This window comes from Silene latifolia, chromosome Y, assembly GCF_048544455.1.
Source record: "Silene latifolia isolate original U9 population chromosome Y, ASM4854445v1, whole genome shotgun sequence".
NCBI classification, from domain to species: domain Eukaryota; kingdom Viridiplantae; phylum Streptophyta; class Magnoliopsida; order Caryophyllales; family Caryophyllaceae; genus Silene; species Silene latifolia.
This window is the reverse complement of record NC_133538.1, coordinates 383,443,542-383,461,681: the sequence shown is the minus strand read 5'-3', so window position 1 is coordinate 383,461,681 and position 18,140 is coordinate 383,443,542. Positions and strand designations below refer to the sequence as shown.

At 39.9% G+C, this 18,140-nt stretch overlaps 1 protein-coding gene and 1 non-coding gene across 2 annotated transcripts; one reads left to right on the top strand and one right to left on the bottom strand.

The window, feature by feature from the left end:
- The first annotated feature begins 1,413 nt into the window (after positions 1–1,413).
- Positions 1,414–1,520, top strand: LOC141635755 (small nucleolar RNA R71). Its single transcript, XR_012540417.1, has one exon. It is a non-coding gene; the product is annotated as a small nucleolar RNA R71 (small nucleolar RNA).
- An 8,785-nt stretch (positions 1,521–10,305) lies between these two features.
- LOC141631977 (uncharacterized) lies at positions 10,306–11,403 on the bottom strand. The gene is made up of 2 exons (XM_074444577.1): positions 11,175–11,403; positions 10,306–11,081 (listed from the first exon to the last, which is right to left on the bottom strand). Exons 1-2 carry the CDS (start codon positions 11,401–11,403, stop codon positions 10,306–10,308), a joined length of 1,005 nt encoding a protein of 334 aa, XP_074300678.1.
- Positions 11,404–18,140: the final 6,737 nt, after the last annotated feature.

Genomic DNA, 18,140 nt, shown 5'->3' with positions numbered 1-18,140 from the left:
TCACTTGCTGTCTTCCCTTTCTTTGCTTCACTCATCTTTGTCGATGGTGTCATTGGTGGGCTTTCCCTTCCAAAATTCATAACCATTATTTTTCTTTTAGGGTCTATATTAACCTCTAGTTCAAGGTGCTTGTAGGGGTCTTCAAGTTCCACTCCGCTTCTCAAGACCACCGCATATGCTTGGTGGTTAGTATATGCATCTTTGGAGCTTTGCCCTTGGGCTAACAAACCACTGGGTGGTCTATGAGGATTGTCTAGTGCATGAGAGGCCATTCGCGCCTCCATCTCCCTCATTTCTTATTGGTTAGCACTTCTTTGGTTAGCCATTTCTTGTTGATTAGCAATCTTCAAAGTAACCATCTCTTGGCTATGTTGTATTTGCATGTTGTTCATCATCCTTAAAATCTCTCTTTGGGAAGTGTCACCCATGGGCTCTTGATAAGGTTGGTTAGTTAAGGGTAAATGGAACCCATAATCATTTCGAGTGTTGGGACCTTGATTGTTGTTGTTATTGTGTCCCCCTTGGTAGTTCCCCTTAAGACCTTGATTGTTGAAGTTGGATCCTTGCCCTTGCTCTTGAAAGCCTTGAACAAACCTGTGGCCAAACCCTTGGTTAGCTTGGTTACTTTTATTCCCTTGATAGAAACCTTTGTTATTTTGGTGACCACCAAAATCTTAGTACCCTTGAGATTGGTTCCCAAAATTTTGGTGTTGGTTGTTGCTCGACCATTGGTTTTGATTACCGAAATTGTTTCTTTGGTTTGGGTATCCACCCCTAGGTTGAGAAAACCCGGGTGGGTTGGTGTTGGGCAATTGTGGTTGGAGGTGTTGCGGGTTTTGAACATTGTTGCTCTTGTAGCTAAAGTTTGGGTGATTCTTCAAACCCGGATGATAGAAATTGGCGTTTGGGTTATAGACATTTTGGTTGTTGTAGGGTGGTCGTGGTGGCCTCACTTTGTTGTTGTAGATTTGAAAGGCATTAATATCTTGAATATTGTCTTCATACCCCACATTATAGTTGTTATTGGCACACACATCGAAAGTGTGACCATTTTTCCCACATAGCTCACAAGAAGAACTTGGGATTACCTCCTCCATGGGTGGACCATGGGAGGCACTAGATTGATGCACTTGACTTTTTTGCATTTGCTCAAGTTTCTTGGTGAGAAGGTCAAGCTTTGCATTGGTCTCGACATTTGAACTAGAAGAGTTCTCTTTGGGATAGCGGCTATTCCTTCTTAACATATTTCCCCTTGAACCATAGTTGGACTCCGAGTCCACCATCTTCTTGATTAGAGTCGTGCCCTCTTCATTACCCAAATGATCGAATCCCCCTCCCGCTGACGCATTCAACATTTCCTTGGTTCTTGGGAGTAAAGTTTGAAAGAAGGTTTGGGTAACGTACCAAGCAGGAATTCCATGGTGAGGACAACTAGCAATTAGATCTTGGTACCTATACCATGCCTCACCCAAGGACTCCCCCTCTTCTTGTTGGAATGTATGGATCTCATTCCGGAGCATAGCGGTCTTGGATGATGGGTAATACTTGGCTAAGAACACCTTGGCTAAGGCATCCCATGTAGCAAATGTGTTAGGAGGATGCACATTCAACCAACGATCCGCTTTATCTCTTAGAGAAAATGGGAACAACATCAACCTCAATGTGTCTTCGGACACTCCATTCCGCTTCATCATGGCGACCTTGTTTTGAACTTTCTTAGATGGGCATGAGTATCTTCATCAATATGCCCTCGAAACTATCCTTCTCAATAAAGCCAACTTGAGCCGGATGCATCTCGAAGTTGTTTGGGTCCAAGGTGCCAAAGTTAATAGGATTGCAAGCGTCATTGTGGTTGGGGCGGTTGTGGTCACGTAAAGCTGCCATTTGTGGTCGTTGTATTGGTATATATGGAGGTGGTGTTTGAGGTGGTGTGTTTGGGATTTGAACGTTGTAAAATGGGTTTTTTAGTGAAGGATCAATGATGTTGTTTGGTTTATGTGGTGGTGTGTCTTCAATGAGAGGTTGGGTGGGTGAGTTTACTTGGTGCAAAGTTGCTTGAGAAGAGGTTATAACCCTTGCAATGGTCCTTATCCTTAAGGCTTGAAAGAGCCTTTCGGGGTCGGAGTCAAAGAGCAAAGCTTGATGGTTCCTCCTAGGCATGCAACTTGACAAACCGTAAGAATCCTAGTGCTTTTACACACTAGGGTAAGGCAAAAATCACACTCTACATGAAGCACACAAACTACGCAAACAACAAGTAAACTAAGACTAAAGCTAAGACTTTTTACAAACTAGGTATAACCTAACGCCATCCCCGGCAACGACGCCATTTGATTGGTGGGATTTGCCGTCATTTCCCCCTATCAAAGCTATTTATAAATTCCGATAAAATTAGTATTTATCGAGTGTCGAACACAAGGATGGAGTGGGTTTACACTTAGTTTGTTCAAATCTAGTTTAGGCAAACAATAAGAGGTTTGTAGTCTCTATAACTATTTATAGTGACTAAAGCATGAATTAAGAAATAAGATGTAAACAAATGATATCTAAGGTAGGGTCTTCGGGTTCCCCTAAGTGGGACGAGATAAACTAGGGTAAGGAATGAGGTATGGGTAGTAATTAGCCTAGGTAAAGACTCAATCTCTTGGTCTCCCTAAAGATAGACATAAAATCATCATTAAGCATCTAATCCCATCTTAAACATGCTATCAAAAGACCCTACAAACTTTCATCCATAGAGAATTGAAGCAAAGAATGAAGAAATATGTGGACTTTCATTCACACAATTTTACAAACGCCATATATGCATGATTAAGAAGACTAACAATTCTACCCAACACCCAAATATTAAGCACCCAAGTTGTAACATCAATCTCCACTTAGGTTCCCCCTAAACCCTAGCCCCTAGGGGGTCACTACTCACTCATTATGGTTAAACAAATGCCAACAATTGATGAAAGATAAACAAACATAATGGAAGACATGATATAAACTATGACAATAATAAAAAAGGAACTAGAAATGTAAACAATTGAAATTAAAACTAGAAAGGAGGAGAAATTATACCAACAACAATGAAAGGTTGAGTCTTGGATTAAATAAGAGAAGAATTTCTTCAAAGTCTTCTATTACAACTCAATACCCAAATGTAAACTATTGAATTATACTAATCTTATACTAATTTGCTAAAGGATTAATGTTTAATTAAGGAAAGATTGATGCTTGATTAACAAAGTTTGAATATAAATTAAGTGCTTGGAAATATCTAGGGTAGTGTGTCTAAAGGAATTAGAGTAGGGGGGGTAAATATAGTCTCTCCCAAAATTAGGTTACAAATGAAAGTAGGTGGGGAAATGCGTGTAGAGGGGCTCTCTGCCGGTTCACCGGCTGTCGGTGCCCATGCCGGTAGCGAAACTTTGCTTCAAAAATTAAATTCCTTCTTCTTCAAAAGTTTTTAAGTGTTGGGGGAGTGTCCCTGCCGGCTGCCCAGGTGCCGGCCTACTGGTAGAGGACATCCCTTTTCCTCCTTTTCTTCATTTTCTCCTTATTCTTGGGTCTCCTTGCCGCGACACCGGCTGCCCGTGCCTCTGCCGGTAGCGAGCATTTCTTCAATTTGGCCTAAATTCGTTCTTTAAAATTGGCAAAGGCATAGGGTTGGGTTCTCTGCCGGCTGACCGGCTGCCAGCCTTCTAGTAGATAACCCCTTCTCAGTAACACTCTCCTTTATTCCTTGCTCTAGCCCGAATTTCTTTCTTTCTCGCTTCTTTTCTCCAATTCCGACTCACCCCTACACAAATGAGCAAAATAGTGAAAGCACGGGATCAAGAGCACAAAATAGCGGTTTGTGGAACGCCTCTAAATGAGTAAAAACACAAGGTAAAAAGGGGGAAAATGGTACGAATTTGGCGCGCATCAGTACTGCAGATACTCGATCGAGTACCGCTGCTACAGAACACTGGTTTTATAATTTTTCGGGATTTATATCCCTAATTCTCCTCATTCTTCTCTTTTATTATTTCTTTCTAAAACCTAAAATCCTCATGAAACTTCTTCCTCTACAAAGCTTTGGTGTAATTTGTGCTTGATTTCTTCCGAATCGTCCTAAGTTCATCCATCAAATTCGTTTGCAAACTAAGTCAAGGTAACTTTTTACCTCTTCTCTGATATGATACAAATTGAAACATGGGGTAGTGTTGGAATTTCTGAAAAAATCGATTTTTATGCCTTGAGATTGTGTTGTAATTGCTAGATTTTGATAGAAACTGCCTTGAATCCTTGTTATTGTTGTTAGGAACTACAAATTAAGCCCGATTTTTAACAATATTCAATTCGGGTTTTTCTATGGTTTGCCCCAAATTTCGATTATTTTCATCTTATTAATCTTTAAGGGTTGAAAAAGGGTAAGAGATGTTGATAATATCATCTTTGGTGCTTGATTCTAGCTATTTTCATCAAAAATTCCGTCTTAATGCTTCATCTTCCGAGTATATAATTTTGAAATTTTGTCCCAAATTTGCTATAAAAGTTGTATTGTTGAGCTTAATTAAGGTAGAAATCAACCCGGAATTCTTTTATAACTTGCCTAAACTTCATATTTTGAGATTTCAAACTGTCTTTTATGTATTGCAAAAGGTAAGAGGAGTTGTTGAAACCATATTTTGCTTTCAAATTTCGCATGTTTTTGGCAAAAGAAATCTACATAAGCATCGTCTTTTTGTATATGACAATTGAAAGATTCTACCTTAAATTTGTAAAACCCGATGTTTGGCTAAATCATGTTGCAACAGATGCCGAGGACTGCTATCACACGACAGACCAAGAGGACCCGAGATAACGCCGCCGCCGCGGAAGAGGTAAGTGAAGGAAGCCAAGGACCTATTATTCCGCCGGTACCCGAGCACCCGACGGTAATCTTTACTGATTTCAAACAAAGGGATGCCTTTATTAGTTCCGCCGGTACCCGACGGTAATCATCTGGATTGGATCACGATATATCCATATCCTTTTGATAATAAAAGAAAAGTCCCTCTTAAAATATAAAATATTATTTTTGTATTTTACTACGACGTAGCATACTATTTTCCTTTATTAGATACTAATTATAAAGCTAAAGTTCTAAAAACATAAAAATAAAGTCTTATGAAATTACAATAACACTAAAAAAGTATCTTTTTTTAACCAAAAAACGTTAATAAAAAAAATCATGGTTTGATTTATGAAAAAAATTAAAAGAACAAAGCATATAAATTTACCATTTGTTTAGCTGAACTTATTTTTTAAGAAAATGAAATAAAAATAGATCTAAGGGTAGGATCTAGATCTCGACCATACGATCTATATCCATATCCTTATCCACTAGATCTTAAATATCGCGATCCATATCCGCTCCGTAGGATCTGGATCTCAGGATCTGGGCAGGATCTGGATTCTGTTGCCATCCCTAGGCCTCACCTTGAAACCCACAAGGTGCATAGATATGGAGGTGTTGGAGGAGTTGAAGATAGAGGTGGATGTCCGTCACATCTTTGAGGTGTTGGGTTTTGAGGGGTTGTATCGGTTGAGGAAGAATTCGTATGCCTTATTTACCCTTGAGTTTATGAGTTACTTTACCTATGACATGGCTGGGAAGATGGTGGGTTTCAGGTTGATGAACACGAGCTTTTATCTGACCTTGGGCCTGTTTGCTGACCACTTGAGGCTTACCTGGGCCAAGAAGGGAGATATTAGTGATGTCCCGACTGAGTGTGGTGCTAGTAGCTACCTCCCTTTGTTTACCGGTAGACCTGCCCCGACCTCGAGTACTATGCTGATCAATGATATTCAGCACATGACCTTAAATATCTTTCTCTGAACCTTGACTTGTTTGCTATACGGGAGGAAGGATGTGAGTAAGCTTAACTCACATGAGGTGATGTTGTTGATATCTTACCTTAACCCTACCCGGGAGAAGAGGTTTGCTTACAGTGCCCCGACAATAGTGTGTGCTAGCATGGCCTTGATGGCTAAGTCTTCGACTCACCACCCTAGTTGCGGCGCTATCGCCACCCGTCTATCTGAGAGGTTGACCACCTTTGAGGCTTCTTCGGCTTTCAAACCCACGTGTCCCGTTGTTCCGACCTTGGATAAGGCCTACTTCATTCACCAGAAGTGGTTGCGGGTATTGAATGATGGAGGTTTAGCTTGGAGAGTGCGGGGGAGGAGTTGGATGACAGTGCCTGATCCAGACAACCTTCCTGTGACTGAGCCATTGACTGAGGCTGCCCCAGGGAGTGTGGAGGCTAGCCTTCCCAATCAGACGTATTGATCATTGATGACGTCCAAGAGGAGATGCCTGAGCCATTTGGGGGAGACCATACTATGAGGGAGGATCAGGTGCCTCGGGAGGGTAAAGGACCCCGGAGAGCCAGAGAGGTTGTTGGGGAGTCGCTGTCTGTTCATCCAGGACCACCCCAGTACCAGTACCCCGATTACCCTTCTTCCTTCAGCCCAAGATTCAGGTGAGCGAGCTCACAAAGAGAGTGTCGAACGCCTTGGTGCCCCAGAACCTGCACGAGATGTCCTATGTTCGTTCAAGGTGCGGGGACCAACTTGGCTCAACCGGTATGGTGGCGCGACATAGAGAACGATAGTGGTGTCTTTCACTCTTACGGAGTGGATCCAGCTACACGGGGAGTCCCTGAGACCTACCCTTATGGATGCCTAGCACCATGGAGGAGTGGGGGAGACCCAGGGACGGGAGCAGCTACCGGCGAAGGGTTTGGAGGAGGCAAGTCAGGAGCCGGCACCTCAGGAGCAGAAGGAGATGATGACATGGAGGAGGATCGTGGCGATGACCGCTTCTTGTTTTATGCTTTTTTTAGTAGATTTGTGTTGGATTGTTACATTTGTTTTTGCAGTATTGGATTTTAGTTGGTTTGTAATCGGCCATAAGGCTATTTTTCATGCTTGGATTTCCTGGAATTGTTATGTAGGTACAATGATTGCGGGAATACAATCCCGGGACTTGCATATATTTTTGCTTGTATGTCCTGACATTAGAGGGCATTCTGATCTGGAGTTACTCGATCGAGTACCTTTAACTCGACCGAGTACCACATATATTACATCTTAATGAGCATTCTAACTTGTACATACTCGATCGAGTATGTCTAACTCGATCGAGTACCCTACTCTGTACTCGATCGAGTACATCTGCATGTATATGGAGACCGTTTTGTTGTTTTACTTGGGGATCATGGGAGTGTTTTGGTTGACGTTATATGTCGTTATCATGCTCGTTGGTTATTCCCTTATGTTTTATACTTATGTATGAGTAGTATCAAGACGGTATGCGGTAATCATTATTCTATGTGGTTACTAATCTTTGTTAATTATCATTTTATGCGGTTGTTAAGTTTATATAATCGTTTGGTAATCATTGTTGGGACAGTTATGTTTGGTAATCATTTTTATCATGATGTTACATGGACGAATTACTTTTAATTTCTATATATATCAGGTGGTATTGCTGGGCATGACAAATTTGTTTTTGCGTTGTTATTTCCATATTATATGTTAACATAAATCCATGTTGGTTTGTAATGTCAAAAGATAAGTTGTAATTTTCGTTTTATCATGATATAGCTCATCTTAAAGGTGAATTTCGGCGACGAAGTTCCTTTTAAGAGGGGAAGAGTAATATCGCGCGTGAAAACGCCAAAAACGTCGTCTTTTAAGCAATTTATTAGTAATTTAATTGTTGTTTCTTTTGAAATAATCAAAGTATTGTGTAAATGATTAATCATTTGTGGAGTATTTATTTGTCTTATTGTATGAAGGTATGAATTTGGTTGAGTAACTTAATTATGTCAAACTTGTTTGGTGTTGTGTGGTGTGAATTTGCGTAGTAAAATGGAAGTAATAGTAGTATGTATGCATCTTTTCAATTGTTAACGTTTGGGATGATGACTCGTGATGGAGTTGCGTTTTATAGTATGTCCGCATGAGAGGATGATGATGATTAGTCGGCATAGGAGGTTGGGTGGTATGGTTGAGTATGGGTATAGTGGTCCTTGTCGGGTTGGGTTATTGTTGGTTATCTTGACTTAGAATACACTTTCGATTTATGGGAGGTGATGAGTTGAATTTCGGAGATGAAGTTCTTTTTAAGGGGGGAAGACTGTAATACCCGCCCTCTTAGGGACTCGTTGACTAGCCGTTGACTGACCTTAGACACATATTAGACCTCTTCGAACCTTTACTAGTTCAGACTTGTGTCATAGTAACCTTTGGGAAGTGAGAACTCGATCTAGTGTTGGCTACTCGATCGAGTAGTCTAGTGACTCGATCGAGTAGAGGTCACTCGACCGAGTAAGCTCCATACTCGATCGAGTATGGCAAGTTCAGCATAAGTATATAAGTCGTGAGTTGTAAACCCAAATCAGTTTTCTTTTTCTTTTCTCCCTAAACTTAATCGACGATACACCTTCTCCCTCACCATCCTTCAACATTTTGAGATCCTTTACACTTGAGATACCATGGGGACGGAGACTTGAGTCGGGTCGCGGTCTTGTTGCCGGAATGTCGAGCATAGGTAAGTCATCATCATCATCCTTAGATGTCGTTGTGGTTATGGTTGTTAGTAATAGGGTTTTCCCTACTGATTGTGATAGGTGTTGATGGAGGTTGTCTTGTCTCCGCATGGATGTATGCGGTGTTGCTGCTGATTGCTAAAGGTAGGTCTTCCTACTCAGTACTGTTGATTAGTTGTCATGTGTGATGCGTGGTGTTTTTGTTTGTGATTGGTTGTGATTGTCTTTGGTTCGCGAGGTGCGCCCTCGGCTGAGTGGAGTCACTTGCCTTGATTCGCCCCTTGTGGTTCCCGTCATAAGAGGGATGTGCACATTAATGGACATGGGTTATTCGCTCAATGATGTTGAGCGGGGCTTAGGTGGTGAGGCTGCGGTCCCCACTAGCCGTGTGGAAAATCTGTTGCGGTGGATATTCTGGCAGGACTTTACTTTCGGGTTAGTCGGGTGATTGATGGAGTATTGGAGTGTGTGTGTGTGTGTGTGTGTGTGTGTGTGTGTGTGTGTGTGTGTGTGTGTGTGTGTGTGTGTGTTGTACCTTATGTAGTATGTTGTTCTTCACTTACTGACCTTGTGTGGTGTTGTCTGTGTTTCTTTCTTGTTATGTGTCTGTCGTGATCCAATATAGTGAGCAGTCAGTCTTAGCAGGTGTTGATATGTGGAGCTTATCTGGGTGCGTTGGAGGGACGAGTCTTTCACCGAGCCTTGGCATGGAGTAGTCTCACCATAAATGTTTAATGCATTAGTTGTATCTTTCTTTTGTTGAGTTAAACTTGTAATAAACTTAATAGTTCTTTTATTGACGTTATGATATACTATTCTTCGGGCAACCGAGATGGTAATGCCCGTGTCTGCTAGGGAAGGTCTTGTTAAGGCTCCTTGGTAGATGGGGGTGTTACAACACCCATTAAAATGGAGCAACGTGAACAGATTTTTCATGGTCGTTGTAAGGTACGTGGTAAGACATGCAATTTGATTTTTGATAGTGGGTCTTGCACAAACGCGGTTGCTACGGAGTTGGTGGATTCATTTAAGCTTGAAACTCATAATCACTATAAACCCTATATCTTGCATTGGTTGAATGAAAATAATGGGATTAAGGTTAAGAAACAAGCTTTACTTTCATTTGTTATGGGTCCTTATGAAGATGAAGTGTGGTGTGATGTGTTACCCATGAATGCTTGTCATATTCTATTACGCCGTCCATGGCAGTTTGATAGAGAGGTTGTACACCAAGGGAGGGATAATATTTACATTGTTAGTAAAGGGAAAAACAGATTTCACTTTAGCCCTTATCACCTAGTAAGGGATAATATTTACCCATGAATGCTTGTCATATTCTATTAGGCCGTCCATGGCAGACCGATTTTCTATTTTCTAGTAAGTCTTCCTAGGGAATAATAAGGTTCTATTCATGAATTCCCTAGTTGTTTAGTATGCATTTAGGCATATTTTCAGTTTTATTTCTCCTCTATATAAAGTAGCTTGTATTTCATTTTCAAGTAACCAATTTCAAAAATACAAAAAACAAGTGTCGAGAACTTTCCTCTACATTGAACTCTTGCAAGCGTTCTTGTCTTCATTGCGAGGTTGATGCTCTTATTTCATCCTTGTTTCCTGTGTGGTCTTGGTTGAAATAGCCCTTTGTTTCCGTCCTTGTTCATGTGTAATCTTGGTTGGAAAGTTTTAGTTTTTTTTTTTTTTTTTTTTTTTTTTTTGAGGAAAACACCCAAGGGTGTTACTTTAATAACGAAAGATAAAAAATAACAGCATCGTTCGGGACCGGTGGGAGATTATCCGACCAAGTCATCTTACCAAAAACTCTAGGCCTAATATGCGCTAAAGCGTGCGTCACACAATTATTAACTCTACTAGTATGCAAGAAAATAACCGAACGAAAACTATTACAAAGAGAACTAATATCGTCTATAATTAAAGAAAAGATGCTCCTCTCATTGCGCTTTCCCTTGACCGCATCCACAGCTTCCAGACAATCGCTTTCAACCACCACATTTCGATGACTCCTTTCCAACGCCTCTTGCAGTCCATCCAACATAGCTACCGCTTTCGCAACCACAGGTTCCCACCCTTGCCTACGTCCTCTGGCCGCTCCCCACACCACCAAACCATGCTCATCCCTACAAACTACTCCCGTGTCTACCTCGTCACCATCAACCACCCCAGCATCAACATTTAGCTTCACATATCCCGCCGGAGCCGCTTTCCATCCGTCACACTCATCAGACCTAACCATCCGTCCCCCTCGTCTCCTCACTTCTCTGCCCATCACTTCCATATTCATAGACTCACTTAACACATCCATCACTCTCCTTATAACCGAGTGCGGTGCAACCTCCGCGCCTTCGAACACTACTTTGTTTCGATGCTCCCATATAGCCCAACAACCAACCATGAACTTGCTATACTCCTTGCACCCCAGTTCTTGCCATCTTGATTCCACCCATCCCCTCACCTCACCCCCTCCCCGAACCTCCTCACAAGCCATTCCCAACCCTTCCCAAACCCATTAGGCCAAATTGCAATCATGAAATGAATGTAAACTCGATTCATTAAAAGCATGACAAAAAGGACAGAGAGAAGACTCACCTCCAATTCGAGCGGCTATGTTTGCTTTCGTTGCTAGAGCTTCGCCACACAGCTGCCAGAAGAATAGTTTTATACGAGGCCAAACCGGAACCTTTAACAACCTATTCCATAACCACTTTCCACGCTCCCCATCCGATTGCTCCGCTATGTCCAGCCCATCCCCCGCAAGCATCTTGTACGCGGACTTAACCGTATAAACTCCATCTCGCTCCCAAGCCCAATACCACATGTCCCGCGGTCTATTCGGACTAATTCGTATATTAGTATTCGGAACTTTTTAGTTTTAGTTGAGTTATCTTGCGAGGTTTTCTTAGCTAATTCATATCCATTTATCTATCATTTTCCGTTGCAAATTAAACTCGAAAACACAAAATATCCCTCACGAAAATTCACCAAAACAGACCGTTTAGTTAACAAACCCGTTTTACATCACAAGCTTGTGATCTCACACTTATAATTTACGAGTTCATAAGCTTGTGACAAAAAGTGTGTGTCACCGTTAGAATTTGTCGCCAAGAAGGAGATAATAACAATAAAAACAATCCAAAACTAGACAAAATGATGGGAGGAACCGACCTAATATTTCCATATACACAAATTCTCATTGAAGACGGGCACTATTCGTCACAAGCTGAAGACGGATAGTACCCCTCTCATAATATGTAAGTGGCACTATCCATGAGATGCTCTATTTTCCACCCACATGCTCTCCACTTGCCTTATTGTGAGAGAGACATTATCCGTCTTCAACTTGTGACGGATAATGTCCGTCACAAGTAAGACGCTTTGTTTCATATAATGGGTTGAATAATATACGTTGCCATTAACTCCCGTAATATAGGCATCATATTCATTCCGGCATATCTCCCTTGTGACGGATATATCCGTCACAAGCTTGTAACGGGTCAAGTACTATCTATGTGGGTAGATAAGACAAAACAGAATGCTACTCTCTAGGCAATTTGCTTTTGTCTTATCTATCCCACATGAATAGTATTTGACCCGTCACATGCTTGTGACGGATATGTCCGTCACAAATGAGAATTTGTGAATTCCTATAGCACGAGACAAGATGTTGGGTTAGAGCAAAGCAAGCATTTCCCTTTCTCTTGTTCAACAGATCATCCTCCCCAACCTCTGATTCAACTTCACTTATTCACCAGACAAATCATAACAAACCCTAATTGTTCCTTTATCATGCCTCTCCCAACCTCCCATTTTTCTCGGTATTATTGCAACCTTATTTTTTATTTTATTTTTGAAAAATATTGCAACCTTATTTCTCTGTCTTTTTTTCATCTGGGTATTCCACTTTTTTTTGTTAAGCTATTAAAAGTTTGCAGCTTTTCATTTTAGTTGGCAAAAACGACAACTTGATTCAAATATTTATTACTCTTAGTAATTTCATTTTCACGATTATAGTTGTATTTTTCATGAAAAACAGCACTTGGAAGATCTTGGGTGTAAAAAATTAAATGAAAAAAAGAGGTTGTTGCTTTCGGTTATATGATGTTATGATTTATGAACACACCAGGCACCAGCGGTTGACTGAAATGTATAGCTCAATTTATTTTTCTTTTTTAGTATTTGTTTTGCTGTTAACGCCAATGATAATAAGACAAGAATAATAGCACGTAATAATAAGGTTTTTTTTGTCAAACACAGCCTTTAAAAAAAAGTTTTTTCTAAACACCACCTTTAAAAAAAAAGTTTGTAAAACACAACCTTTAATAAAATTTTTGTTGTCAAATACGACTTTTTGGCCGAAGGACTTAACATTTTGCAATGGGGTAACTTTCAGTCGATGTTTGAGATAGTAAACGATGTCGGTTTGAGGTGTTCTTGGACTCGTTGGAAAAGTGGTAATACAAGCTTTCCAGCTTTCCCGGGGTTATCAATACGATGGTCAAAGGTGGCCTTATGTGGGGTCTATGGATGTGTAAAGTAAGGCCGGTTGGAGAGGCTAACTCTAAAGCGAGTGGTCATAGGGTTTTTCGTGGGTCTTTAAATGGAGTTATGGTGTTTTGTTTAGTCTGAAATTTGGTATATATATATATAGAAGGGAGTGTAAGGTAGGTCGTAGTTGTGTTGATTTTGGTGGTTATTTGTTGTAAGTGGTGGTTTGAGGTGAGTGAATTGACCCACAAAAAAAATCCTACTTTGACATTCTTTTGAATGTTTTTTTACCTCCAAATTAACTCCCCTCGAACCACCACTTGCAATCAACAACCACCACAAACAACACAACTAAGACCTACCTTACACTCCCCACTACCTACATACCAAATTTCAGACCAAACAAAGCATCATAACCTCATTAAAATACCCACTAAATATCCACGACCACCCGCTAATCTCTCCGACTAGCCTTACTTTGCACAATAATAGACCCCACATAAGGCCGCCTTTGACCATCGTGTTGATAACCCATAGAAAGTTTGTATTTCCACCTTTCCAACGAGTCCAAGAACATCTCAAACCAACATTGTTTGCTATCCCAAATCGATTGAAAGTTACCCATTGCAAAATGTTAAGTCCTTCAGCCAAAAAGTCGTGTTTGACAACAAAAAATTTATTAAAGGTTGTGTTTTACAAACTTTTTTTTTTCAATGTGGTGTTTGGAAAAAACTTTTTTTTAAAGATTGTGTTTGACAAAAAACCCTAACAATAATAACCTTGCTCGTTTACGTCATTTAATCAAATATCAGCTACCTTTTCAGTTAGTTTACATACACTTTTAATAAAAATCAGCTACTTTATCAGCTCTTAATTATCAGCTATCTTATCAGATTTCAAGTACCTTTTCAGATTTCAACTATCTTTTTCAGCTAGTTTTACCAAACAGATAGAAATTTTGGAATTATTTATGTGTTGGTGGTCCAAACATTTCATTACCATCTTCAAAATATTTCTATCTATGCTCCTATTTTATTTTCTTCAGAAAAATAAAAAATTAATTTACAAATGTTGCAAAGCAGCTTCACTAATGGAGTTTTTCACCCAAAAACTTAAAATAAAACAATGGGTCTTGTTATGAATCTTAGGTTTGTTCTCAACACTTCTGATAAAAATTGCATTTTTTTTTTTAAAAATGTATATAAAAAAGGGTATGTGTTTGTTTTTGGGGATGCGATTTCATTAATTCCCATTTCCCATCAATGTATTTTTGTTCTAATTTGAGTATTTGGTTTTGGACTGCAGATATAGAAATGGGCAATAGTGTATTATAGAATCATTACGAATATGGATATTGCAGAGCTTGAAGAAAACCTGTTTGCAATTAGTGATGCCAAGGTAGTGTTCTTGATTCTCTTTGATTTGAGGCTTAGGCTTCGAATATTCGTTGTCTTATTAGTATTTTTCAATTGAATTTTTTTGGGTAAATATGCTTAATGTTTCAATTTTGTCATGAGCTTGATTGAGAGGACATTGTTATTGGCTTTGGTTTGAATCATTGGTGTAACAGCAAATTTTGTATTGCGGTAACTGAAATATAAAACAAGGAAACAATTAAATTTTATTAATAAATATCAAAAGTACGTGTACAATCTCTAATGTATCCTCTGATTCTAATGTGCCGTAAGGGGTACGTGTACGAGGTACACGTGAGGGGTACGCGTGTAGACAAATTTAATTGCTCTACGCGCGATGTAAATTTGATTTCTTGAGAGGGTCGCGATGACTTGAATCTCTCTTGAAGGTTTGAACTTGTGATTGAATCTTCAACGCAGGCTGCACGATTTGATGTGCTTGTTGACTGCTTGCAATGATTTTGACAGAGAAGATTTGTAGGAATTTGTACCTTGTTCTCTCTAGCTCCTTTGCAATTATGAATTTCCAACCCTTTGAATGAATGAGGAGAACTCTATTTATAGAGTTTCAAATCTCCTTGTTGGACTTTGGTGGTCACAGGCTCATTTGTGGGTTTATTAGCAACCTTGGCCCAAGTTTGATTCTTTCTGGGTTTAGTGATCCGAATAACTCCTTTTGTAATCCGAATCGACCCACATTTCATTTAATCGGGACAAACTAATTAAATTAAGTTAAAATTTGGTATTAACTCAAAATAATTAATTCATTTTATTTATTCGGCACATTAATAAATTTTCCGTGCCTACAAATTGCCCCCTCGGGACCTTGTCACGTGCACCTCTCGGTGTCTTGACATGGCGGGGTCTCGATTTTGCTTTGACTTGGAAGTCGGTAATGAGCGCCCTTACTTGTTGCGAAGAAAACTCCACTTGACTTGATTTGACTTGGAAATTGATAATGAATACCCTAACTTATCGCAAGAATGATCCATCTTTTTGTTGTCACCCTATCGTTATCCAACTTGGCGGGTGAATTTGTATTTGACTTGGAAGTCGAGTAGCATACCCGAACTTGTCGTAAGGGTAGTAGCTTGCGGAATTTCTTGACGTCATCCTGTCATTTTTTTGTAGACTTGGCGGATAACGCATTTTTTTTTATCTGACCTGAAAGTCATCAGGTACCCGAACTTATCGTAAGGATGACCAATTTTTTTAAAACGTCTTCATTAGTATCTAACTTGACGAGTGACCGACAGACTGATCCCTTAATCTAAGATGTACATATTAACCATGCTATTTAATTCCCTGCACAATACAATTTTTTAGGAAAATTCGTGCCCTTCTATAACTTTCCAATTTGGTAGGGTTTAAGGAGATCCAAAATCTATATATACACTTTGTTCCCGTCTGCCATCACATCAATTATCGCTGCGAAGACTTCAGAACGGTATTTCCTCCTCTCTATACAAACTCTTGTATTAGTATTTGCATATGAAAGGCCATATTCTTGATTTGCATTGCCGCCTTTTTTTTCCATATGCAGAGAGAGCTCCATTGTTACCGAACGTAGTCGCGTCTCGATTTGTTGTATTCGAGGTCATTGTGCGTCGGGTCCGACTGATTCGGGTAAGTTTTAATTGCTTTTCTTCTTCCTTGTCAAATTACTCGCTCAAAGTTTGAATTGAATCGATGTTTGAATTTCGACTAGCAAAAAACCCAAATTTCGCCCAAGCTTCCTGTGTAAATTTGACTCGCTTCCTGAATTATTTGCCGTGAATAGCTCTGCTTTTCCCTTTCGGTTAATGTTCTTGTAATAGACGTGTAGTACAAGAAGCAAATTCTGCACTTTATTTATCTTTACTCCGCCTGAGAATTTTTTAATTCTATGCACTTCGCTCTTCGACTCACCATTAGAGAAATACGTCACCCTCTGCCTGAGTCATCTTTTCCTTGCTTAGATAACTGACTTGTAAAGTTCGAGTTTGAACATTGGCATCATCGTCTTGACAAAGAGACAAGGTCGTTGTAATGAAAAGACAAATATGAAAATTATCCTTCTGTTAAGTCTTTGAACTCTTAGTATGCTAATTGCATGACCATTACGATATCACATGTTACCACATTTGCGTGCCTCACAAAGTCGCAATGCTTTATTTTTTTACTTTCTGAAACTTTCAGCTGTTTATTTTTTGAAACTTGCAGCTTAGAGTTGAGCTTCCCATACGTCTTTGGTGCAACCCCCTTCTGGACGGCATATTCTTTCGCAAATCTTGAGTTGTTTTCTTGGTGCAGCTAGTTTTTTCTATTTTTTCTATTTCCTTCTCTAAACATAATTTTATTAATGGTCACTCTTCCATTTGTTTTGAAATACACACCACATCGTCCCTTGATTTCGTGAAAAAAAGAGTGCATGGACAGCCCTGTTGTCAACCAATTCAATTTTACATCATGGAGAATGATCTTTGACCCTAAAGCTTCCCATATTCATAAATTTTTCAGTCCGACGATTTCTAAATATCAAATTACTCAACGACCTCAGCAAAGACCATCACAAACAAGCACCCTCTTTTTTTTTTGAAAAAAAAAAAACAGAGTATGCGGACACTATATGAATTAATGTAGTCTTCGATCGTTCGTTTTATCCGTGAATTTGTTTATCTAAGTACACCAGACGACATTTGATATCTTTCATCTTTTGTTAAGTTGATGTCTTGATATGCAGGGTTGTGGACGCCGCCATTTTTCGTCGGCTCGATGATGATTATGCCAATATCAAAAAGTTGTATTCAGATCCCATGGTTTGGGATGACTTAATTTATCTGGAGATGATCGATGACACAGCCTTATATTTTCATTTGATTTCTTGTAATGAAACTTGACAGTGTATTGCAAGGCGTTCTTTGATTTTGCCGAGAAATTTACCAAACAGAAGGATCGGTCAACTTGACAAAATATTAAACATCTCAGCATTTTATTTCTTTTCGTCCTTTTCTTTAACTTGTTTGATCTACACTTTTGCTTTTGGTATCCTTGTTTGTATGCTTGCTTGTCCGTGGTTTATGCAGGTTTTACATTCCGGTTTTTTTTTTTCGGCCAGCAACTCCATTTATCAGCATTATCATGAAGTGCAATTTTATTATTGTGCACTGTTGAAGACTTATTACTCGTTAGGGTGAACCCACTTTTGGATCATCGCGACAGGGTGAAGATTTATTACTTGTTAGGGTGAACCCATTTTTTGGGTCATCGCGACAAGGTGAAGACTTATTACTTGTCAGGGTGAACCCGTTTTGGGTCATCGCGACAGGGTGAAGACTTATTACTTGTCAGGGTGAACCCATTTTTGGGTCAACGCGACAGGTTGTATCAGGGTGAACCCATTCGGGTCATCGCGACACACTTTTGAAGACTTATTGCCTGTTAGGGTGAACCCATTTTTGGGTCATCGCGACAGGTTGTGTCAGGGTGAACCCATTCGGGTCATCGGGACACAGTTTTGAAGACTTATTGCCTGTTAGGGTGAACCCATTTTTGGGTCATCGCGACAGGTTGTGTCAGGGTGAACCCATTCGGGTCATCGCGACACAGTTTTGAAGACTTATTGACTGTTAGGGTAAACCCATTTTTGGGTCATCGCGACAGGTTGTGTCAGGGT